At 44.7% G+C, this 25783-nt stretch overlaps 2 protein-coding genes across 3 annotated transcripts in view; both read left to right on the top strand.

Moving 5' to 3' along the window:
- The window catches only part of LOC119372244 (NADH-ubiquinone oxidoreductase 75 kDa subunit, mitochondrial-like), a 171238-nt gene extending 170226 nt beyond the window's left edge, over positions 1-1012 (top strand). For both annotated transcript variants that reach the window (XM_049419698.1, XM_049419700.1), the window contains exon 6: positions 671-1012. In XM_049419698.1, coding sequence (XP_049275655.1) covers positions 671-970 — 300 coding nt within the window. In that variant the 3' untranslated portion in view covers positions 971-1012. The remainder of the gene's footprint in view (positions 1-670) is intronic.
- The window catches only part of LOC119406652 (protein TFG), a 117934-nt gene that overhangs the window by 46507 nt on the left and 45644 nt on the right, over positions 1-25783 (top strand). The window lies entirely within an intron of this gene.

Genomic DNA, 25783 nt, shown 5'->3' with positions numbered 1-25783 from the left:
CTGTGTAATTTGACATAACTATATGTCTGCGAGCTTTGGTTGTACAGTGTACTCTCGATAATTCAAACTCTGATACATAATTCAAACTTTCTGTTGCTTCTAACTGAACATTCGCCTTTTTATGTCAGTAACAGCCGCAAATAAAACTGAATGCCTGCCTACAAAATGACCAAACTTGCTAAACCATGCGGACCCGCAATCACATGTTGACTGAGGAAGAAAAAAGAAAGCCGAGACTTTCTGACCTTGGCCTATCAAGTGTCGAACATTTCTTAAAGTTACTTTTGCCGCAGTACACTGGAGTCGTGAGAAAAAGCATCATAAGAATGGGAAGGGGCTACAAGCTGTTGTGGGACACAACACATTTCGTCCCTCATTTACACTCGCGTTCATGTGTTGTATAATAACGAGTACCAGTATGATTGCTTATGTCTAAAAACTTTACTGGCAATCATGAAGAGCTGTCTATGATGTTTTCTGCGGCACTGGGAAACAATAAACGTCGCAACACTAGTTGATATGTTCGGTTAATATAATAAAGCTTCTGATAATACAAACTTCTGATAATTTAAAACAAATGCTGGGGTCCCTTCGAGTTTGAATTATCGAGAGTCTACTTTATAATATGTGAAATAAGCATTTGGTAGAAAGGTGTGATCGGGTGCTGCAGGTTGTCCGCGCTCTGTCGGAAGCGGTGGGACTGCCTCTGCCCTACAACAGCCTGAGCGAGGTGCGAGGTCGCATGAACGAGGTTGCCCCACACCTTACGTGCTATGGGGAGCGCCAGGAACTGCTCGTTTCCGACGACGACGCTAAGGCCGGCAAGGTTGAGCTGTCTCTTCAGGAACCAATACGACCACAGCTACTGGCGCTGCGTGACTTCTACATGACAGACGTCATCAGCAGGGCGTCGCCCACGATGGCACAATGCGTCCAGGCTGTCGACCAACAGGCCACCAGGCCCTACTGAACTGCTAGTGTGTGTTTATACATAGGAGGAGCCCTGGAATTAAAGCTTGCCACTGATTCACCTGCATCCTTTCATTCGCACCACCAATCGACAGAGGTCATGTTACTGACCACAGCTTAATTGTAGAGCTGTGCGAATAGCAACGTTTTGAGTGCGAAGTGAATTTGAATAATAAAATGTGAGTGCGAATCGAATTGAATATTTTTCGAATAGTTGCCGAATATTTTTTTAATGCTTTGAAGCGAAATTACAGAAAAAAAGTTGCAGAGGATCCCTAAGCATATTCTTATGAGACAGCAACATGAAAGCGTTTATTTTGGCTAGGTTGGTGAAGCGCTGGGGCTCTTTCTCCGTGCGCTGGGGGAGTAATGTTTCCTAGTTGTCTTATCAAGAATCAGGCACTGCAGAGGTTTAATTGTATTTATTTACATGATTTGGTGCAACCAATGTGGTGTCGACAACACTTTACGTGCGAAAGGAAAAGACGCTATGTCCCCCTCTTCCTTCAACTTCTGTGGAGGCCCAACTGATGTGGCGGACAAGGCCACGCTCCCTTCGAGTCCCGAGTTCCTAATCTGCCCCATAGACGTCAATGTATAAGAACATCTGAAATTTAATTCGGACGAGGAAACTCTTCGGCGTCCGATTTTTCGGACTTTCTGCCCATATTTCAGGTACCAAACGGCATTAATTAAAGCCCCCACCTGTGCCGCGTCTATCGATAATCTCGTAGGTTCGAAACAGCGCTTTCGTAAGTCAATCTGTTTGCGGCAGAGTCCGAAAGGCAGCTTTGCCGCAAAGTCATAATGTATTGGGGTGAAGCACATCAAAAATCTGAAGGGGCCACTGTCACGGCGCAGTGCGGCGATGTCTTTACGGATAAGCACCGGAAATGCACGGAGGCGTGATGGCGGCAGGCGACAAACGCGCCCAACTCTTATGATAAGCATCTTCAGCTAACTGCTCAGTAGTGCATGTGGCCTGGCGCAGTGGTATGCGTATAACCCGAACGCGCCGCGCCGCCGATCATACTGCCTCCATACTGCCTCATTGTGCGAGACCGGTAAGTGCGCCGCACAGACTCGTTGCCTTCACGAACGAAAGCGGCTCGCCATCGCTGTGCCCTTGTGCGTTCGGGAACTGAGCGGCCATGTCATAACTAGGCCTATCTGAACGAACGCTACCACAGCAAACGCGTGCGTACGGTACGGCAAGCGCCCAGGCAGTGACGGTGTCAGCTCGGTTGGCGATATGCTGCACATAACCAGGAACGATCGGCTTCACGCGGCAGCAAATGCTGCGAATCGGCGGAGATTCGACGGTGCGCGTGCGCCTCATCGCACCGGAGAAAGCCGGACGAGTCGCCCGCTCTTCAGCCACAGTCTTTGCGTTCCGCGTCATCGTTTCCAAACGCTCCATGCGTGAGAGCCGTAATCTATTCCGCGCTTTGCTGGTATCAGTGGCGCTCATCACGAGACGCTAATTTGCAAATGGCGGTTGGCACGCAGTTGCGGGGTTCGCGGCAGGTACCGAATGTATTCACGAGAGCCTAAGCGCGCACCAACATGCCTAAGTGTACTGGGAGGCATTAAAGCTATTTTGGACGTGGCTGTGGCGATTTGGCCGCTTGAGCGGAATAAAAAAGTATGAATTCATTTTTTCGGACAGCCCGATTTTTCGGACTATTTCGGGGTTCCTAGAGAGTTCGAAAAATCGGACGTTGACTGCATTTATCTTCCGGAAGTTCGAATAGTTCGAATAGTCAAATTCCGGTGCGAATCGAATCGAATAGTAGGGCGGCAACAGGGGCTAGTCGGTACGTATTCATACTTGTAGTGCGCTTCCGGTGGACACGGACTACCTTGTTTTTCCTTGTTTCTTGGTCCGTGTCCACCGGAAGCGCACTACAAGTATGAATCGAATAGCAAACACTATTCGAAAAATATTCGAAAGTTCGAATATTCGCGCAACCCTACTAAATTGGCATTCACACTGGTAAATGCAACCTAGCTGCCCGTCGCCTCATCGAAATGTCTTGACACCACCTTACAGTTCTTCAATAATACACTCATACCTCATTATAAGGAAGTCGCATCTGACATGAAAATAGCTTCATTATATCCATACAATTGTTATAAATGTATTGGTAACACTGTATCTATTACAGGACTACACAGGTGAAAACTGGAAACAACTTTTCTCAACTGGGACCAGTTCAACTGGTTTATGGTCAAATTCCCAGTTGGGACCAGTTGCCAACTGGTCCCAGTTGGGACCCACTGGGACCGAATTCCCAACTGGGACCCACTGGCAACGGTTCCCAACTGGGAATTTGACCATAAACCACTTGAACTGGTCCCACTTGGGACCCACTGACAACTGGTCCCCACTGGGAATCCTGCCATCTGGTCCCAGTTGTTTCCAGTTGCAATTGGGACCAGTTGGCAGTGGGTCCCAGCGGGGGCCAGTGGCTCTTATTGAGATCTCAATAAGAGCCAGTTGCCTGTTGCAAATGGTGTCCCATTATGAACTACTGGCTAGTGGTCTGAAGCTGGTCCCAGTAAAAATCCAACCCGATGGGGCTATTTATTGCCTGGGGCTCCAGTGCAAGATAAAAAAAACAACCTTGGATACTCATAAAATGTTTATTTTACAAACATTACACAGCACTCAAATTTTTTAGTGTTTTGCGGCAATCCTGAATTTTTTCCGTGAGATTCACGTACCCGTGACCAATGGGAGAGCGTTGCTGCAAAATAAGAGATAACATATGTTACATGCATGTCTCAGAATAGCCATATCAATTTAATAGATATACACAACAGACCAACCTTCTAAAAGTTCACACTACGAACACTATTGCAGAGATCATGCCGGATGTAATCCGATTTATTTAAGTCGCTTACCACTGCGGCAAAAACATAAGAACTATGGGCAGTAAGGCGAAAGCATCTTTGTTTCTATTCGAATGCATGTACCTACAGATGCAACAGGTTCGGGAATATCCATTTGCAGTGCAAAATATGGGCCCCTTTGCGCTTTCCTTGTAAGTCGCGGATGGAGCTACAAGTTTGCACGAGTATACTTGATAGTTATTTAGCATGCCGTTCAAAATACAAGTATTGCACGGCACTCGTTTTCTGTGATGCTCCAAAACAAATGGCAGACGATTTGCAAGCACTCCGCACAAGCCTTCGCTTGTATACGTCTCTTCTTGTATTCGTCCATGTCCCGTTTTGCGCCACCATTTTATATTTTAACTATGCACCAACTAGCCCAACAACAAATTTTATTGGCCATAAACAAACATATTACAGAGCAGTGCCGAAAGCACTTGTTTACAATGCGGCGTTCCATCGTCTCAACAATCAAAACACTTTGCATTGCATTATATCTACATGTTCTCTAGGATATTGAATACCTAGCACTCGAAGCATAAGTGAGATACGGTTACCTTCAAACAGCTGCATTGCTGACAAGGCGCAGGCAGCACAGCATATGTCAAGTATCATATTGTTTATTATGCGCTTGTTGATGTCATCTTTGCGCACAATATGCGGTGTCCAGGTATACGTTAACAACGTCATTTACCGCAAGGGTTAAAGCGTGATCATGGGCGCTAGATGTCGGGACGGAGATGTGCCACTAGGCGTCAACGTGGGCGCGTTCACCTCAAGCGGTGCTATATCTGGCTAACCACAATAGACATGATACAAGCTCTCTTATATCAAAGCACTACAAACAATCAACTGCTTCTGTGACGATACGTTTAACTTTCGTGTTATATCTATATTCTTATACGGGAGGGATCAGCCATCTTTTTTAAAAAATATTTTCGTCCGTTTGTGAAGTGACGGACGTCCAGAACGAGGTTTGTCATCAAAAATTTGCACGAAAATATTAACACGAAAGCGTTTTATACCGGGGTCCACTAAGATTTTGCTGTTGTATTTCCGTTACGGAAATACGCCAGTGAAATACAAATGACAAAGAGAAAATGACCAGAGAAAGTTTCGTTGATTTAGATGACCAGGGAGTCGAACCCACGAACTCTCGGTCCGCGAAGATAGGTTCCAGGCGCCCTACCCATTGCGCTACCGACGCTCGTAAATGAGGCTTCACAAACGCGCTTTATATCTCTAACACCTTCTCCCTCTCAAAGGGACCTTGGTTGCGGGGGGGGGGGGGGATGTTGCCGTCACTGTCAGCGTCTAACGAGCGCTGACAGTGAGCGCTGCGGTAGTTTCAGCTTTCCGTTCAGCGAGGGACACGCCAGCGGGAAACGGAACGCCTTCCCACGTTCACGGCTCAAGCTATGAACTCTGCCTTTGGCGTTACTGAGGTGCTGCGTGGTATATGCATGAGCGTAGGCGTATACGTTACCCTGTTAATTACTTCAGCTACCACAAGGGTAAATCATTGTCTTTGGCGTTAGTCGTCGGGATGGAGATGTGCCACTAGGCGTCAACGTGGGTGCATCCACGTCAAACGGTGCTATAGCTGCCAAGCACCAATAGACATTTTGCAAGCTCTCATACATCAATGTACAATAAACAATCATCTGTACTCCGGTGAAGACGCGGTTCACTTTCGTCTTATACCGACTTCTTATGACGGATAACGATGTTTTTCTTAAAGAGAAAACCGCTCATACCCTCGTGTTCTTCCCATCGAAACGTCGTTGTAAACAGGGTTTAATATCGCAATAGTAGCCGATTTGCCAGTTTGCCGGAACAAGAAACAAAATTTCACAGCTGCCCGCTCTTCACTTCAATTGGCCATCACGAAAAAAAAAAGAAAAGAAACGCCGAGCGCGCGAAACTGATTTGACGAAAAAAATCACTGTGCCCATAGAAAACCTTCGTGGGAGTAGCCACCAGTTGCAATGTACTTGAAAGGAGTTGTATGACGCTCGCATAGCGGGATAGCGGGAATAGCGCCGCTCCGGCCATCGCGGCGCTATTCCGGCTACTTTTGGATACCCCCTCGTATTTATTAAGGCGAAAGCCTTAGTTGCCTCAACAAACGCGAAAATTGACCGTCGGCGTCCAGCGGTGTCGGCGTCAACATGAATTATTCGAAAAATAATCACGTGACGACGTCACATACCGTGACGCCACGTGATAACGTCGATCATCACCTGACACGATCGCTTGGCCTTAGGTGGACCGATCACTGAGGCAGTGTGAAACCAGGTGAGGTGCAGAAAGCTTGCAAGGCCTCCGATCCTGAAGGCAGTGCAAAAGCCACGTTAGGTGCAGACAGCACATCCCATAGGGGATTATGGCGGCGCACAGGGGGCGTTCTGTGAAAGCGCCTGTACATCGAATGCGAAAAAAAAAGAAGATGGCCTTCGCCTTCGAGTCGTTTTAAGCGAATGCATGAGGGACCTTGTGAATTTATTACGATCAATGTAAGTCATAATTTCTCCTTAATAGTATAGCTTTAAGATTATAGTATAGTTTTAAAGTATTAAGTATAGTTTCAAAAACTGATGAGGAGCCAGAAATTAATTCCTCCGGCCGCCTGATTTCTGACACATTCTAGTAATGGGTGTCTACCATGGTACGCGATCTCTGTACGCCTCGGCAGATTCCTACGAAGCCTTCCTCAGTTTTACCCTTCCGAACGCTGACCGAAAGATATGGGTGAGCGACTCTTAAGCGGCAATATTTAGTGCCCTCCGCTGCAGCCCCCCAGAATGACCGATTCGTAAAGAGAGCTCGCAAAAACGCTTTTTGGTAGCCATGTGGTAGCGTCGCCTTAATGGTGTTATCGGCATCATGTTGTAATAATGAATGTCGTTATAGGCTGATTAACCAAGAAAGCTAGACTAGTTGGTTCTAATGCATTTTCTGTGACATAACGTTACCAGCGCGAAAAACATAAAGGAAAGAAAAATCCGGCAGATTACACACATTGTAGGAATCGATGTAACGCGAAGCAGTCAGCGAGGAGCTGCATACAACGCATTGTTTAGCTTTCAAGCAAATCAAGGCATTATGGGAGAAGTTATGAAGCAGTACTGTTAATAATGACAGATAGTGATTGGTTACGAAAAAATTATTTCATCCATATTATGACATTAGGGTGCAAGCTAGTGATCGTTGATGAGCTACTTTATCAAATGTATGTTTGCAAAGTAAAAAAAAATATGTCGGTTACAATGTTACTATCAAGATTTGAGTAGAGCTAGGTCATGTAGAAATGAAGCTAGTTGGGAGTCGCACCATAGACCCTTATGAAAGCCATGTTGTGATAGATGGAAAAAGCTATTGCTGTCCAAAAAATTCATGACGTGAAAATATGATGTGTTCGATGATTTTGCAAACGACACCAGTGATGGATATGGGACGATGGGCGATTGGCAGTTACCTATGATTTGTAGACTGGAACTACCTTGCTCTTTTTCCACTCGTCTGGAAGAGTGCCTGGTAGTGATGGTTGTGAGAACAGCAGGTTTAGATTCATGGCAGAGATCTGTACTTAATTGACATTTTTTAAAACCTTCGAGGTGATTTCATCAGCACTGGCTGATGAGGATAACTTAATTATGACTGTCACTTAGTGCGGATATTCTCACTGGTGAAAAAATAACATCAGGCATTGAAGGCATGACAGGAGCAGCAAATGCAAAAAATGCATGAGAGGTTCGCTTGTAAAAACATACAAACAGAATTAAACATACTGCCACAGTCTAGGTGGGATAAAATGTCACAGTCCTTAGAAATTCTGATGCCAAGGGATGAGTTAGGGTTGGTTATCTGCCAGAATTTGTTGGGGTTATTACTAAGCATTCAGGGCCAGACCTACCCCGAATGTTTGTTTTGTATATAAATTTTGAAAAGTATTATAAACCCATTGTTTTCTATATATCAACAAGAAATAATGCACTTAAGCCAATCTAATAACTTATAAATATGTGATCCTGGAAACTTCTGAATGCTTGGATTCCTGATCTCGAGTGGTATAGCCACCATTAGCATCTTGAAGTATTTTTGCCTAATTTACAATAACTCAAGATTAGATAAACCTTTTCCAGTATGTAAGCAGCATTCTTGCCTTTTATAAGTCCAGATTCACATATTCATGTTCAATTTTTCCCTAAGTGATTTTGCTGTGCTCCATATCTAATGTACCTGAGATCATAAGTCCAAAATTGTCGTGATCACACTTGTTTTTTTTGCAAAAATCTGCAAGGCGGCTTTACTGCAAGGTTGTTTTCCAACCAAAAGCTCTCCGTCGCAGACTGGTTTTCTCGCTCATGGTACTTTTACCGCTCCTAATTCCAGTGAAGGCACACGAGTACGACAAAACGACCTCTTTCCCCAACAATTACTGTGGGGCCGCCTCGTACGAACCCTCAGCCTTCGCTAGGTGGACAAGGCACCCGTCGTTCGTAAGAAAAAAAAAGGGGGGGGGGAGGTAGAGAAGCAAAAACAGAATAAGCGAGAAAAGCAGTCAGGGATTGAGAATTTTCGATTGGAAAACAACCTTGCAGGAAAGCCGCCTTGCAGATTTTTGCAAATGGTCCATTCTAGAGAAATTCGTTTTATGACTGAAAACTTCAATTCAACCCTTCTGGCATCAAACCATATTGCAGCTGCACTCCATTCGAAATCTCCATTGCATATTTAAATCATATGAATGTTTAAATGCCAGTCACACACATGCCATATGAAATCACGCACATGAGGGCTTGCGCAGCTTTATGCTTCGAATAATAAACCAATGAGCAGGTGTCATCAATCCTGCTGGATACATGCTTCATGCTCGCATATTTGTTTTGACTCGCTGTCATAACTGTTGCTACCTGTTCTACCCTTAACTTTTTGTGAAGTAACATATATAGCGTTAATGTGTAGCCCAGATCCACATGCTTAATAACAGCTTTTCTGTAGCCTAGCCCCAATAGTTGTCTTGACAAGTTTCTGAGCTTCACTGGAGGATGAAAATGTTATGCGGTGAATCACACAAAATGTGTTGAGGTGAAGCATTTTTGCTATGCAGTGAAGTATACTAAGAAGGGCACTGTCACGGCCGAGGAAGTACACCAGAGGTCTTTATGCAAGCTTACTTGGAAGATAACGAAGAAACTCAAAAAGAAGTTGCGAACCACGCAGTGTGTGATGGAACGGAAGATGAGAGGTGTAACATTAACATATATCTAGCAAGAGGGCAGAGTGGACTCTGGAGAACACACAGCTAGGGGCAGCTGACACATTCTAGCTGAAATTCAGAGAAAAAAAGTGGATATGGGCAGGTCAAGTCATGTGGGGGACGGATAATTGACGATCAATTAGAGCGACGGATTGGATATTAGGAGATCGGAAACATATATAACAGAGGATGTCAGAAGTTTGGATGGTATGATACGAAATTAAGAAATTGTGAGGCATACAATGGCTCTCGCAGCTAATTGGAGCTAAATGAAAGAAGCCCTGCAGGGGACATAAAATAGGCTGACTATGATGAAACCTTACATGCGTTGTCTCTAGTCGTAGTACAATCCAGTGGGACGCCTGATAACTATGTTACTCATCAGGCATTCAGAACTGCTATTGATTTGGTTATCTAAGTTCTCAATATTACCGTCTCTGTTTGAATTTCTCCCTTGCGATGACTCATTCACTCGCACCTTCCCTAGACATCCGAGCGACAACAACAATGTAATTATGCAATGAGCTACACTATTATAAATTATAATTGTAGTGACATATAATTGTCAAGTGGTCTTTACAGTAACATAAGTAATTATGCAGTGAAGCAATGCCGGTGTGCCTTGTAAGCACAGTTAAATACTTTAATTGTTTAATTTGCAGTGTGTATAAACTATGTCTTGCATAAGATGTGTCTAGATGTAAAGACCACACTCAAGGTGTGCTGTGAGTAGTTTCTGCAGCCGCAAGCAATATTTACACAGAACTTTGCCGGCTTCTCTGCATCAACTTTCGTTGTGCAATGAAGATTTACTGATGTGCACTTTATGTAGACATGTGACCGCACTGCAAATTAAATCATCCGCAGTACTAATTAAACAATACTAACCTTGCAGTTCCTGCAAAGTCATTTCTCTCAGAAACGTTTTAAAAGTTTTTCACCAAATAGCTAGTGTTCTGAAACTTTTGTCCTTTCTCTTCAGATTAAGAACTGCTGGGATGCATTTAACTTTCTGGCAAGAGTGGTATCTCAAGTTTTCTTTCAATTATAGAAGCGATACTTATCAGATGTAGAGATTCTGCTCCTATAGTTGACTCTGAAATGAAAGACTCCCACAGCTTGAGGAACACTTGTCTGGAATGTGCTTGGTAGCACACGCTGCAGGTGTAATACTGAATACACCTTTTTTAGGAGGGAATGAAACAGCGCTGTTGATGAAATAGAGAGAAGGCAAAGGACAAAACATGTGTCTGTCATTTTCACTCCATCTTTTTCTTTATGGTAAAGAAACTGCACGGCTTAATTCAGTCCATGTAAATGCAGCACAGCCCCATCTTGAAGCAGGATACTGTATATTTTTTTTGTAAAGCAGGCAGGGCTGCAATAAAGCTAGAGCTTGACTGAAGCCAAAGACGCAGGATGTTTTAGCCCTATTGTGTATCAGAAGATGCTTGCCATAGACACACGCTAAAAAACGATTGAATGGATTAGTCATAAATAACAATAGGAAATAATTATACTCAGCAGGGCATAAACACATGCAGTATTGCTCCTCACCTTGGTGCTGGTTTTGATCTGTTTCTCTGTTGATGCAACCACATAATTCTGATCAACATACAAAAAACCCCACTAACAATTTGTCACCTAGGCCATACTCCCTCCAGGGCTTGTTTCATTCTACTTGTACCGTACAGAAGAAAGTTTGTTTTTCTGTGCTGTTTCATTAAACATGGCTAGAACTGTACACAGACTACACATGCACCCCTGGCATCAACAAAACCATAGAGGAAATTAAGGCACGAATAGCAGTTTATTTTAAGGCACACAAGAATGTCACATTCTATTTTGAAGCTGACAGATATGAGATCGAGGAAATCAACATTTTTTGTACATAATGTGAACGACTCACAAAATTTATTGTTTTTACGAGCTCGTTCAGCAAGAAGGCAAGAGTGTAGGTGCGTCAGTGATTTGCGTAGCATGGTAAACAAATAATGGAATAAAAGACACATTGAAGGTAGGCTTGTTACGAGCCACTTTGTGGTGTTTTTCCAGGAACACATGCTTTCTTAGCACCTTTGCTGTACCAAGAATGCAATTCCAAACAAGGCACTCACCTTACATCATGTCATCATCTTCATGCATGTCACAGCACACCAGACATTTCGAGACACAGAAGTTTCTCGGTGAGGTAGCATTCGAATCCACACACCAATGATTTGAAGATGAGTGTCGTAACACTCAGTGTCGTAACCACTCAGCTATCCAGGCATGCTAGTAGAGCATACCATAGCCTTTTATAGTACAGCGTAGGAAGGGGGCGGGAAAGGGAAGTGAGGAACAGGGAAAGGAGGAGGAGAGAGAGTAAAGCATAGCATAGAAAGAATGAGAGAGAAGTGCTGAAGGAGAAAGATTCAAGGGAGAGAGAAAGGCGAAGAGAAAAAAATTAATGAAAAAATGAGACGAAAAACAGAGAGAAGAGAGAAAAAGAAATAAAGAGAGGAAGGAAAAAAAAAGTGAAAACTGAAGAGAAACAAAGAAGGCCGCCAAGTTCCGCACTTCCTTCAGGCTTGGCACTACTAGTGCAAATATGCCTTAATTTTTTGTTAGCTTGTTTTAATCTTTGAAGGTGCACAATTCTGCTGTGGATGATGTGAAAACAACACATGGGCACTGGTCACAGGGGTCTCAAACACGTGTCCCGCGGACCTTGAGCGACTCAGCCCGCACATGACTGTCTTCATCCTCATCATAAAACAGCTCACACACAAAATGAGAAGGAAGAACTGATGACACGAGTGCTTCCTTCTTTTGTATTTGTGTGTGTGTGTGTGCTGTTTTATGATGAAGTTCGACCAACTCGCGCAAATAGCTACCTTGATATTTCACCCTAACTAAAAAGTCATCTCTCTGGTTGAGGATGACTGATGAGCACCTGTGTTTGACCACGAGGATCGTCTCTGCACGAGAGGATAATGCGGACATTTCTCTTTCATCACAGCTAAGCTTTGCGAGGCATCAAGCCAGCGTGTTTACAACTTCAGCAGTTATTTTGTACTTCGCAAGGAAGAAAGTTGTGTGACTTTGCTAAATGGTACTCACACAATTTTCTCGCCTGTTGCACCTGATAACGCTTTGTTTGGGTAAGCTACACAGACGGGACTGGTCTCAAGCATTTGTTCCTAGAGCACTCCATGCAGACAAAACAAAAACGTGGAGTAAAAACTTTTTATTTTGTAGTTTTAGCCATTCTGAACGTCGATATCGTCATCTTTCTCGAATCTTGATGACAAATCTCCTTCAGAAATGACCGATATATGAGATATGGGAAAAGGCTTTCTTTTAAGTGACAATACTTGACATTTTGCCCCCCCCCCTCCAAATGAGGTGTTGAAGTTTATTGACATGAAGTAAATACAGATCGATTGGAAACACTGCATGGTCCCTTAGCCGAAGGCTAGTATTGGGGCCATTTACAGACATGTAATTACTGAAATGTAAATTTACAGACATGTAATTGATAGTTTCGATCGTCAATGACAATACGAAAAATTAGCAATAGCAGCAAAGAAAGGAAAAAAAAACAAAACAAAAATATAACAGACAGAATATATAGTATAGAACAAGGAGACATGTCATTTTTAACCTAAGTGTGGTAAGCATAACATTGACAGAGGGAAAAAGCAAGATAAAAAATATGTATGTATGTATCTACAGGTTGCGCACGTGACATAAGTGTCTATACATGCCCGAATGACATCTGCTGTAGAATTACTTTTTTAAACCAGAGTGAAACGTTCTTGCTTTGTTTTCCCTCAAGTGGTACGTCGTTCTATATTTTTATACCAATAGCTTCCACTAGTGTCTAGCCATATAAATTTCTAGCCAATGGTATATTAAAGCTGCCAATATTTTTGTTTCTTGTTGGACGATTGGGCACACGCAATATTCGTATGTTCAAGGGACAGCTGTCCTTAATTATACTACTAATGCACTTCGCCATACTTATTTTGCCTAAGAAATGGAATGGTATGATTTGTAGTTTAGCAAAAATTGGTTTACTTGCTTCACTTCCCCGCGAGAAATTAATAGATCGGATGGCTTGTTTCTGTAGACGTTGAACAGGTTCTAGGTACGCATTGAATGTCCATGCCCATGACTCAATACAGTACGTTAGGTGAGATTGGAAAAATGAAAAATACAAGATGCGGAGAATGTTTCTTGGAAAATGTTCCCGTGCCTGAAAGACCAAAACAACCACATGCCAACTTTGAACAAAGAGCTTCCATGTGACGCTGCCAATTTAGATGGTGATCGAGAATAACGCCAAGATAGATATATCGGTAAGTGCGTTTGAGTGGGCATTGATTTATATGCAGTGAGACACAACCATTACAGATAATTTTTGAACGTGAGTGGAAAGCGGTATATTTAGTTTTTGTAGTATTAATGGTTAGTTTAGTGGCAACGAACCATTCGGAAACAATAGCAAGCTCGATTTGGGCTTCTTCCTCTAGTTCCTTGATGTTGTCACCTGTAATTATCAAAGCGGTGTCATCAGCGTACATTGATATATGAGCGAATTGTAAAGTTTGGGGCAAGTCATTTATATAAACTGTGAAAAACAGGGGACTAAGTACTGAACCCTGCGGTACTCTTGTAATAAGATGCTGAGGGTATGACGTTATGTTGTTTATATGTATGATTTGATTTCGATTATCAAAATAACTGGAAAAAAAAACAAGTTCACTGTTGCAAAACCCGTAAGCACTTAACTTATTGAGTGAGATGCCATGATCGACGGTGTGGAAAGCCTTTTTTAAATCAAGAAAAATAACTGACACTAGTTGGCTATTATGAAGAGCGGTGTTTATTGTCTGTGTTAATAAATGTCTGCACTGGCCCGGCCTTCGCAGGACTAAATTTTGTGATTGCGGCCTGCTAGCTCAGGCGAGTTTGAGACTCCTGGTTTGCTTCTAATGGTGGGCTTTCTTATAAAGTTGGTTGCAAGATGGTGCTGTGGCGTGTATTCCTTCTTCTTGTGTTCTCTTTTTTTCGTGCTGTCCATTTTAACATGTATAAAATGCATCCATGTGCAGACTTAAAACTGCTCAGCATGACAGTTGATAAGCAACACAGGTGACACGAGGACAAGCGCAGACTTCCAACTGAAATTTAACACAACACAATATATAGCCTACACCCAAGATAAGAACAACATGCTTATGCTAGAAACAAATAACAAGCAGTGAAGGATGATAGTGCAGTGAAACTAAAAAAACAACTAAGGGCGGAATGCCACATGAAAATGAATCCAGGTAAGCGAGTTCTTTATCAGATAGGAATATTGAAGGTTTACTGACACATGCTTCCTTTAGCTATTCTTACAACCTCAATGCCATTATGAAGGTGAGCTGCAAGAGCTTGTTTTCTCAAACAGAGACTGGCAACTACATTCTGAACAATGAGAAGCCAAAGAACCATCCCTACCACATTTTTTACTTTTTGACAATGTTTCTGTAATGGTATATTTAGGCATCTACCTCTTTGACCAACGTAGCTGTGTACACAGGACAAAGGCACGCTGTAAACGACGCCTATTACGCAGTCAACAAACTTTTTACGGTGCATAACTTGGCAATGGCTCGAAGGTCCTTCTACGACTCTAGTTCGAACGCATTACTGAGATTGCTTATTCGGTGCTTTGGTCAAACAGGCAGGTTCCTAAGCATGTGATTGCAGTGGCAAAAAGTAAAAAAATGTGGGTAGCGACGTTATGGATAGAGACGTTTTTATGGCTTCTCATTATTAGAAATATGGTTGCGAACCTCTGTTCAAGAAAACACTCGTGAGTTCTTGTGGCTCACCCTCATGATGGCACCAGCAACCTTCATTATTCTTATCTGATAAAGGACTGGCTTATCTGGATTCATTTAGCATGTGCTGTACCGGCTTTCTTGTTTTTTTTACGGTCTCACTGTGCTTTGATGCTTGACCTCTTTTTTTTCATAAACATGCTTATGCTTAACAACATGCTTATGCTATAGCATAAGCATGTTGTTTTAATCTTGGGTGTAGGCAATATATTTGTGAGTTGTGATAAATTTCAGTTGGATGTCAGCGCTAGTCCTCGTCTCACCTGCGTTGCTGTGTCTACTTTCGCGCTGAGCAGCTTTAAGTATGGAATACCAACTAGCCCGCTACCACACGTTGCTCCGTGCGTAGAACCCGTGGGGTGCGAGCCGCATGCTCTTACGAGCAACGTGATGGTGACGAAGTCGAATGTTTTGTCACATAGAACTATCAGTCGTGTAGCCGTGGATGCGAATAGTGAGGCTTGCGCATGCGGTGACCAATACGGGTGTCACATAGGCACTTTCTGTTGAAATCGAAATTCTGGACCGTGATTGACTTGCCTCCGCATCTAGCGCAAATAAGTAAATCGCGATTAGAAAACTTGGACTGGATCGACATCGAAATTACATCGTGTGATGCCCGTACTATGAAATCGAGGCTGGTCAACGGCTTTTCTGAACGACGAAGTGGTTTAAGTACCGTGCATTTAACAGCTCAGCCACGGCGAGTTCGATGCCATTACGCCTACAAAATTAGGAACTGACAAAGGTGCCGGCAGCCGGCAGAGCAGGCTCCACGGGATACTGCCGGCACTTCGTCTCAATTGGCTGGCTGCAGTCATGTGACCGAACTGCCGGTATTTCTGCTTTGGCAGTGTCTAGCGTGTCACGTGCGCCCCAGTGACACGGGCACACCACGGACGCTGGCACGGACGGGCGCCTGCCCCGAAGGGGCAGGTGCGCGGGCTAAAGAGCGCGTGACGGAGACCCTGCCAACCGGCCATTGAGCGTTAGCGAAGTGGCCGCACTAATCTTGGGAAAACTAATCTTGGCGAAGCCAAGATTAGTTTTCCGCGCCCGAAGGGCGCAGAGGGCCTTCACTGAGCAACAGGAAAATGTACTAAACCTCTCGAAGCCAGGCAAAGCGCCTCAGTGACACGGGCATCATGCACAATGCGATGATCCGCTGTGTCGGCACTACCCCACTAAAGCAGAAATACCGGCAGTTTGGTCACATGAATGCAGCCAGCCAATCGAGACGAAGTACCGGCATTATCCCGTGCAGCCTGCTCTGCCGGCTGCCGGCACCGTAGACAGTTACATAAAATTACGCGAAACAGGTTGCCGAGCGGGTAAGAATGGCCGTGCAAAGCACAAAACAAACTTCCCCAGAAATGTGCACAACTACGGACCACCACAATACTACCACCGTCCACGTACCGCACGAACATAGATCAAATATGAATCGCAAAGAACATAGAAACAGGTTCATGAGAGCCCTAGACATCGTAGTGACCACGCAAGCTCAGGCGAACCACAGTACCGGTTCCAAACGCACTGATGCGAACACAATCCAACTATTCACGTTCAAAAAGCACACTGGCAACGACAAGCACAATCACAGCGTCCGCGACCACCACACAAACACCGCGCCGATCACAAACACGCAAGAAAACATGCCCAAGCGCATGCCCAAGCCGCCCAAGCGCCCACAGGTTGCCTGATCCGGCGATGTAAACTTTCAACGAAAAGCCACGATCTTTCACGGATCCAAGCCAAGTTGGGTGAAAAAAGCGTTTCCTTATTTTGACCCGGTCAAAATAACGAAGCGCTATTTTCACGACGTTTTTTACTTTTTGAAAATGGTTCTGTAATGGCATATTTAGGCATCTACCTCTTTGACCAACATAGCTGTGTTCACAGGAGAAGAACACGCTGTAAACGACGCCTATTACGCAGTCAACAAACTTTTTACGGTGCATAACTTGGCAATGGCTCGAAGGTCCTTCTACGGCTCTAGTTGAAACACATAACTGAGATTGCTTATTCGGTGCTTTGGTCAAACAGGCTGGTTCCTAAGCATATGATTACAGTGGCAAAAAGTAAAAAAAATGTGGGTAGCAACGTTATGGATAGAGACGTTTTTATGGCTTATCATTATTAGAAATATGGTTGCCAACCTCTGTTCGAGAAAACACGAGTTCTTGTGGCTCACCCTCATGATGGCACCAGCAACCTTCATTATTCTTATCTGATAAAGAACTGGCTTATCTGGATTCATTAGCATGTGCTGTACCGCCTTTGTTGTTTTTTTTTACGGTCTCACTGTGTTTTCATGCGTGACCTCTTTTTTTTTTAGCATAAGCATGTTTTAATCTTGGGTGTAGGCAATATATTTGAGAGTTGTGATAAATTTCAGTTGGATGTCAGCGCTAGTCCTCGCCTCACCTGCGTTGCTGTGTCTACTTTCGCGCTGAGCAGTTTTAAGTATGGAATACCAACTAGCCCGCTACCACACGTTGCTCCGTGCGTAGAACCCGTGGGGTTCGAGCCGCATGCTCTTACGAGCAACGTGATGGTGATGAAGTCGAACGTTTTGTCACATAGAACTATCGATCGTGTAGCCGTGGATGCGAATAGTGAGGCTTGCGCATGCGGTGACCAATACGGGTGTCACATAAATTCTGGACCGTGATTGACTCGCCTCCGCATCTAGCGCAAATAAGTAAATCGCGATTAGGAAACTTGGACTGGATCGACATCGAAATTACATCGTGTGATGCCCGTACTATGAAATCGAGGCTGGTCAGTGGCTTTTCTGAACGACGAAGTGGTTCAAGTACCGTGCATTTAACAGCTAAGCCACGGCGAGTTCGATGCCATTTTACGCCTCTAAAGTTAAGCTTTCGACGAATATGCGCAAAAGCACAACGCGAAGCAGGTTTCCGAGCGGGTAAGAACGGCCGTGCAAAGCACAAAACAAACTTCCCTAGAAATGTGCACAACACCGATACAGGTTCATGAGAGCCCTAGACATCGTACTGACCACGCAAGCTCAGGCGAACCACAGTACCGGTTCCAAACGCACTGATGCGAACACAATCCAACTATTCACGTTCCAAAAGCACACTGGCAAACGACGAGCACAATCACAACGTCCGCGCCTACCACACAAACACCGCGCCGATCACAAATACGCAAGAAAACATGCCGACATGCCCAAGCGCCCACAGGTTGCCTGAACCGGCGATGTAAACTTTCAACGAAAAGCCACAATCTTTCACAAATCCTTTGACCCGGGTCAGAATAACGAAGCGCTATTTTCACGAGGGTCGCAGTAGGGCCGGCCACAAATAAATGGCCTGTGCACTGGATTCTTTCATCCATGGCTACAAAGCGACATATCATCATTATCATCAAGGTCTATTCCAGCGTCGGCCGCGAGGCGGTAAATGCAGGAGAACGATCCTCAGGTCACGTGGGCATAAAGTCACGTGATCAAAGTGATAGCTCATCTAGGTACATCTTCACCTAGGAGCAGAGAGTGTGTCTAGGGACGGCTTAGGTACAACCACCGAACACGCGGAACACGTAGTACAGGGGCGTAGCCAGAAATTTTTTCGGGGGGGGTTCAACCATACTTTATGTATGTTCGTGCGTGTGTATGTATGTGTGCGTGCCTATATACGCAAGCAAAATTAAAAAATTTCGGGGGGGGGGTTTGAACCCCCAACCCCCCCCTTGGCTACGCCCCTGACGTAGTATAATTGCGTGGTGCGTGATGGGTGTGTGTGAGAGGCATGAACGGGGTGGGCGTGTGTCCACAGCTTCCGAGCTAGTAAAGTTGCGTTAATTCGTTACCACTTAAAACGTGGCAGGTCGTTTCAAGCACGTCTTCATTAGCACTGAAACCGACTCTTGGGAAAAGAAATACAGGCAAGTGAGGTGTGAAAACGCAATGTGAAGTGCTAAATGTTGAGAAAGCGCCTATGAACCAAAGGTACTGGCAACAGCTAGGTTGAGGCATTTTCATTGGTGTCATGTGTGCTGACTCTACGTAGTTTCCGTGAATGGTTTGAGAAGTGTTTTGCGTTTTTTTCCCTTCATGGGGGTATTGCATGAAGCTGCACACATTTTAAGTGTCCCGTAGAAATGCTTGTACGCAAGAAGAGTAGCTTGGGCTTGTTCGTGTACATACATAACGCAAGCGGAATAGCTCACACCGAGGCAGGGACGGTGTTAGCAAGTCGACACGAGAGCATGTGTTGTCTTGCTTGCTCCGTCGCTGTCTCAGTATGTGCTGCTCCGCTTGCTCGTGCTAGGTCTAAGTTATTGGCAGATGCGGACATGTGCGATATATGTATTTTGCAGACGTGAGTACTGGTAGCGCAGTGCAATAGAAAATGTCTAAGGTAGTGCATCTGATGATGCACAGACATAACAAGTGCTTCATGACCAGTTTACTTTGAAGGACTTCATACGTTACGCCTTGCTCCCGACACAGTTTAACCGGTTGTTTACTCCTTTGTTTTTGCTGTTGCCAAGGCCTCTTCTCCATGGACATTTTTTATGTGCCCTTTTAAATTGCTCGCATTTGAAAAAGCCTTGTCACAGAAAGTGCAGATCTTGTCAAGTCTCGTGGAGGTGCTAGTGCGCGCCCCGGCGCTTTCGCTGCCGTCCATCGAGAGCGTCCGACAGGAGAAAAGAATCGCTATCCGCTAACTCGGGAGACGGGAACGCGAGGCTCACTTGTTGCGGGATCGGCAGGAACTGTAGGTAAACTGGGAAAACTTGGCATCGCCTCATAGGGAATAATCGAGCTCTTGATTTCTCTCGTGGTTGACGCTGCACCGTCCCTAGAATTCCCCAGAAAGCGATGTTATACGGAGCGGTGACGTCTGCATCGAACTAGCCAATGAGAGCGAGGATCACCCTCCTGGAGTTACCGCTTCGCGCGTCGGCCTCGGCGGCTACGGTCGGCTCGCGCCGACGCCACCGGCGGCGCCGAGCAACCCCGGTAGGTTGTTGTACGCTCACAGCCCCGGTAGCGTCTTTTTTTAAAGACGCTATTCTCATCTACTTCCTTCTTTCGCTGTAATATCCACTGTATTCTTGCAATTCTTGATATTCGCATGTTCCCAGACTTGCCGATAATTGATTCTGTTATTTGTTTTTCCTAGCCGCGACTTTAAATGCAGGATGATAAGAGTCCAAAGAAAACAGGGAGCGACTTTGCTCTGTACGACGTTCCACTGATGCTCAAGTTCATCAAGCCTCGCAATTTGCAAGAGGAGGCCAAAAAGCCAGTAGCGCACCCAGGTATTCTCTCAGGGGGGGGGGGGGTTGAAATTCTGAGAAGCCTATAGGAGTGTGGGATGGGGGGGGGTGCAGGCACATTGCATAATACGCCATTTCGTTGTTTAGGCTGGAGGATTGCAACGACAAAGAAAATATGAGATACGAAATAGTAATAACAATACTACTACTACTGCTAATAATAATAATAATAATAATAATAATAATAATAATAATAATAATAATAATAATAATAATAATAATAATAATAATAATAATAATAATAGGAATAATAATAATAATAATAATAATATCAAATGGGATGATGATGATGATCTTTCAGCGTTTTACAGCAAGATCTTGAAAAACTTGAGAGGGCCAAGAAACTGTTCAGTGAAGCAGCGCACGAAGAAAATAAATGGCAAATTGAATAAACCAACGCGTAATATAGTTCCAACAAAGATGCCTGGCAAATACTTATTTTTGCTAGTTTTTCAGCTCCAGGTAGTGATAAGGGTGCTGACGTGCCGGCCTGCTGGCGGTCGCGCATTGCTGTTAAAAAAATTATTACCATGTGAGCGCAAACAAATGGGACGCAAGAAAGGCACACGAGGACACCCGGCGCCGTGTGCCTTTCTTGTGTCCCATTTATTGTGTCTTGTGCCCGATTACCACAGTAATCAGGAAATGTCACACAAACAAGCCCCATTGGCAACTTTAGCAATTAAAGAACTCTGCAACTGAGAATGTTGTGCACAATGTGAGCAGAACATCCTATATTATACTTCCTTCAAGCCTCGCCAAACTACAAATCTGAAAGTGCATCGTAAATATTTACTATAAGCTTTGTGGCATTGATTATAAACAGTTATTCGTGCAACTCAATACAGCTAGCACTGTAGCCAGGCTTACCGTTTTGCCATGTCATTCGGGTGCACAGGTTCTGCGACTGAAGTATCCTCAGTGATAAGTGACTGATCGACTGACGCATCTGAAGGCAAGAAGTGCTGAGTCATCGCCAAGGGCGTCCGCAGAAATTTTTCCGGGCGGGTGATTTACTACCGTGACTTGACCGGCAAGGTTAGTCAATAATATGTAATAACGTGCAAAGTTGGCTGGCAATCCTGAAGGTCGTTTCACACAGATATGCGGACCTTTTGTGTGCTAACGAACGTGTGCAGCTTATTGCTACTGCATAGATAGATATTATCCGAAATTCCAGGGGGGGGAGGGGCAGCCGCCCCCCCCCCTTGCACCCCCCTCCGGACGCCCATGGTCATCGCCTCCTTTTTGGCCGCAATCTGGCATCCCGGTGTTGTCGCTGCATCTCTTGAATCTGAACACGGACTCTTTTTCGGGAAGTAGGTGAGGATCGTGTTCGACTGGCGCTTTAGCGAAATGCATGTGATGTGGTAGCTCATTCGACGCAGATTCGCGCAGCAGACACAGAAGCAAGTTCTAGCAAGCGAACTGAACGTGTGCATGGGGGCACATCATACTTCGTAGCTTCCGTCCGATGTACAACATACAAAAAAGAAGTGGTAAAAAGAGAGAGGGCGAGAGTTGTCTGAAAAAAAGAGAAAGAAAACGTGGCACCCCAATAAAACTCTCGCACTTTCCAAAGCCCTTTTTTTCTTGTCACGCGTCCTTGAAAACAATTACTCATTCTGCCCCGTCGTCTTACTCCTCCCATCTTCGCAACGTATGGATTTTCGCATAGCATTCGTGCTTGCTTGGGGTCCGCTGGTCCTCGTCTTTTTCTATGTGTACGTGTCAAATTGTTTGCGCTGAGCAGTTTATTAATGGCATACCTACTAGCCCAATCCCACACTTTGCTTCTGGAACGGAGACTTACATGTGCAAAAGATAATTGTAGTTGACGAGCAGTTTAACTGCGTAGTGAACAGCTACAGCACGAAACGCAAACGGCTGTCGTACAGGGTAAGGTGCTGCGGGCATGGAACATCTGCTCGGTGAAGTTGAAAAACTGAAGTTGAATACTGACGACTCTTCCAGCGACAGAGTACGCGCGAATAACTGCTCGGTGCTCACATCACGGCCGATCTGTTTGAATTGTTTAAGGCACCGTATAAGGATGCGACGTAGAAAGATGAGACACCGAAAATACAACTATCCGCTGAAAAAACTGCTCGGAGACGACATCTATTCGATGTAATCGCACAATGGGATTTCATTTACCGAGTTCTCATAAAATTTTCCGATTTTGGGTCAGTATCCCTTTAACCGTCGCGAAAACGTGTAAACATTGCAAAGCATTGGTGATGTTTTTCGAGAAAGTTTTTTCAATGAATTGTAGAAACATGAGTACTGTTTTTCTAGAACGTTTTTGTATCTCGAGTAAGTACGCTTCTTTGCGCACTATGAAGGCTTTTACAAACGTGTTGGGAATTGTTCTTGGTCTAGAAAGACGGCAGCGGCTAAAATTGTGGTGGTAGTTATAAAAATTGCTCTGAAAACCCCCATTCGCTTAGAAACTCCTATGCTTGGATGTTAAGCGCAATGTAGACAGCTCAAATATTGTCACAGGGTCGGGACGTCGACGAAGGCCGCAGTCAGCAGGTTCGAGAGTAAACTCTTTATTTGGCCGAACTTGTGGCCGGGAAACTGGAAGTCAAAGTACAGCAATACGCTGATAGCGGCGAACAGAGCGTCGACCGTCGATCAACTGACAAGAGGTCAAGCGCGTCGGCTTTTATACAGGCGCTATCGAACTTTCCAGCGATATCGCTGGTGGCGGCGTTATCTCTCGACAAAGCTGGAACATTCGCGTGCAGCGCGCAATCTTACCAAAACGATCTATTACAATCGCGAAGTTTCTCGAACACTGCATCGCGGACAGCGTCGAGCGTTGGTAACCGTCCTTGCTGGTCAAACCCGAATATATCAAAGTAAAACAAGAAGTGGGCGTGGCAATATAGACCGAACATCGATTGTTAGCCACTCAATGAACAACGCACGTGGGCCAATGCATACAGACGACCTTATGCATATCCATCTAACTAGTACAATAAAAAAGTTGCAGCGCAGTTGCCGCGAGCAACTGCGCGGCGGACCGCAGCGTTATGCCGTGGCAGCAGACGACGCGCCGACAGTGGCGCAAGACGGAACTGCAGCGCCGCTAGTTCTCGCGACCGCCGTTCGGACCACCCTCCTCCGCTGGCGGAGATACGGAGCTTTGAAAGTGAGGTTGTTCTAGTAACGTTGGGTCAGGTCTTTATCCCTCCCGTTTCGGACTGCACGTGTGCATGGCACAAAGGCGGCAAAGCGCAAGAGCCGACGGGCCATTCGCATTCTTACTGTTACGTGACTCAGCCGGCCGCGGAAACGGGCGATGGTTTTGCTGGCGCCACCGATAGCGGAGATATGTATTTCTGTCGTGATGTTGATTGGGGGACACCTGTTACTGGATTTCTCAGCTTGCGTCGTTGTGTTTTTGGAAGCGAAATGCTTCCTGAATAAAAGATTTTGGCGCGTTTCCTGAATATATCGCGTTTTCCTTGTTTTTCTTTCTAAAGTTGTGTGCTGCAGTGCGTTCCGGCTGTTCGCATTAATATATTTACTACTGATGTATTGCGGATTTTTGTGGGATTCTAAAGTGAACTGAAAATATCGACTTGTGTAGGTGTGTTTGCACAGTTTCATTTGCAAATTACAAGGGCATCTAAAAACGACAGGGCGTCTTCTGTTTCAAGGGTGAACTGAATACTCGTTGGATAAATTTAGATGAGAGAATAATTGTGACTTATGACCTCTTGACGCTCGAATGACAGTCGTTGAGACGTATCTGTGAAAGATTTTTGACTGTGGCTGCAATGAATTAAGAGCTTGTTCCTCGATGTGTTTCGTTGTTATATTTGCCATGGCGACAGACATGGGCACAGGGTTCCAAATAGTGAAACGTTTATGAGAAAGTTTGCATATTTAGCAAAATTAATGCATTGTGATAAGGCAGAAAAAGAAGATTCGCACCATATGTCTCTGGAAGGGCCCAAGTGCTTCAAATGCTTTTTCTCCTTTTTTTTTTCGTTTTGGAGGATCGATAGTTACCTTGGTTCGGTCCTGCCAATTAGAAATACGTTAGAGCTCGTCTGCACGTAAAAAGTGGCGCTAATTGGTAACACCGTGAATATAAAGGGCATTTTAGCGGTGACACGTGGCTATATACTTTAGAGCTTGCCGTTGAATGAGTGCCTTCATTTTCATTTTGTGTTTTGTTACGGCCGCTAGATGAAAAAGCTTCATCCAGAGGGCGTGGTTTTGTAGAGCCCATCTATATGATGAAAAAAGAATGTTTGTCGGCAAGGAGAGCGTACATTATTGACTATTTAAAGGAAAACAAAGGTGCTCCGTGACGGACACAATTCGTTTTCACTATAATATCAAGGATTTAAGAAAAAGTAACGAGAATGCCACCGGCATCGCAGCAGGAAATGTATCACGCTTAAGCGAGTTTCGTTTCCATAGCGAGTAAGGCATTGAATGTACATGAAAGCGCTTGTTATTTCTATAAAATGAGTTTTATGACGTAGAATTTGAAAGAAGTTGCACATTCAAGACAAAACCAACATATATTTATTGCGCAATTTCGTCGTCGCGCCATATAGTGCCATTAAATCAAGCCATGTGACACCGACAGTTTAATGATATTTAGGCACTTGATATCTTAATCTCTAATTACATTAGAAGCGTCCCAGTGAACCAGGTATAATTTGCATGTGTGCAGGTAAGTGCATTAGATTTGCCCGTGTGAACCGGATAATAACGTTACAAACGGTAAACAACACTGCGAACTCTTGTTCTGGACAAACATGTATGTAGCACTGCGTACACAGCTGGATGAGCTGCTATACGTAATAGTTTTCATGTCACATGCACTGTGCACCGACGTCTGTGGCCAAGTCACGCGGCGCATTATCATTGTACACAGCCCCTTTTAGACTTCCCCCGAGAATCAAACAAATAAAAAAAACAATAGCTTGTTTCGAAGATTCCGAAATATCTCCTTGCTCTATTGCAATAATCATAGGGGGCAAGAAAAGAAGAGGGGTCAAACTGACGACCCGTGAAAGCATCTTTTCTTTCGTCCAAAGCCGCTTCACTGGAAGTGAACGCAGAGCCACAGAGTACGCGGTTTGCGCTCTTTCAGTTAAGGAGTAGATGGGTGAATACAACGTATTTCTGGAGTAAATGAGAGAAAATCGACCTCAGACCACCTCTTGACTTGAAATAACAACGTCTGAAAGGCCCGTGAACGTGTACGCTGGATTCTCGGCGACAATGACCGTGAAGCAGTTACGGGGGGGGGGGTCCGGTTGGCCTCAGGGGGGGGTTACAACCCCCAACCCCCCCCCCCCCCCCGTCGGTGCGCCACTGCGGCGCTTCTTCCTCAATCGATGTAAACGCATGAATGAGTACGTCGGCGTGGTTTGTAGTTACACTCCTGAGCGTAGTTACACTCCTGTTTGACCGCGAATTAGCTTCG

The sequence above is a fragment of the Rhipicephalus sanguineus genome, chromosome 10, assembly GCF_013339695.2.
Source record: "Rhipicephalus sanguineus isolate Rsan-2018 chromosome 10, BIME_Rsan_1.4, whole genome shotgun sequence".
NCBI lineage: Eukaryota > Metazoa > Arthropoda > Arachnida > Ixodida > Ixodidae > Rhipicephalus > Rhipicephalus sanguineus.
Note: the sequence above shows the minus strand (reverse complement) of the source record. Positions and strands in the feature narration are given on the sequence as shown.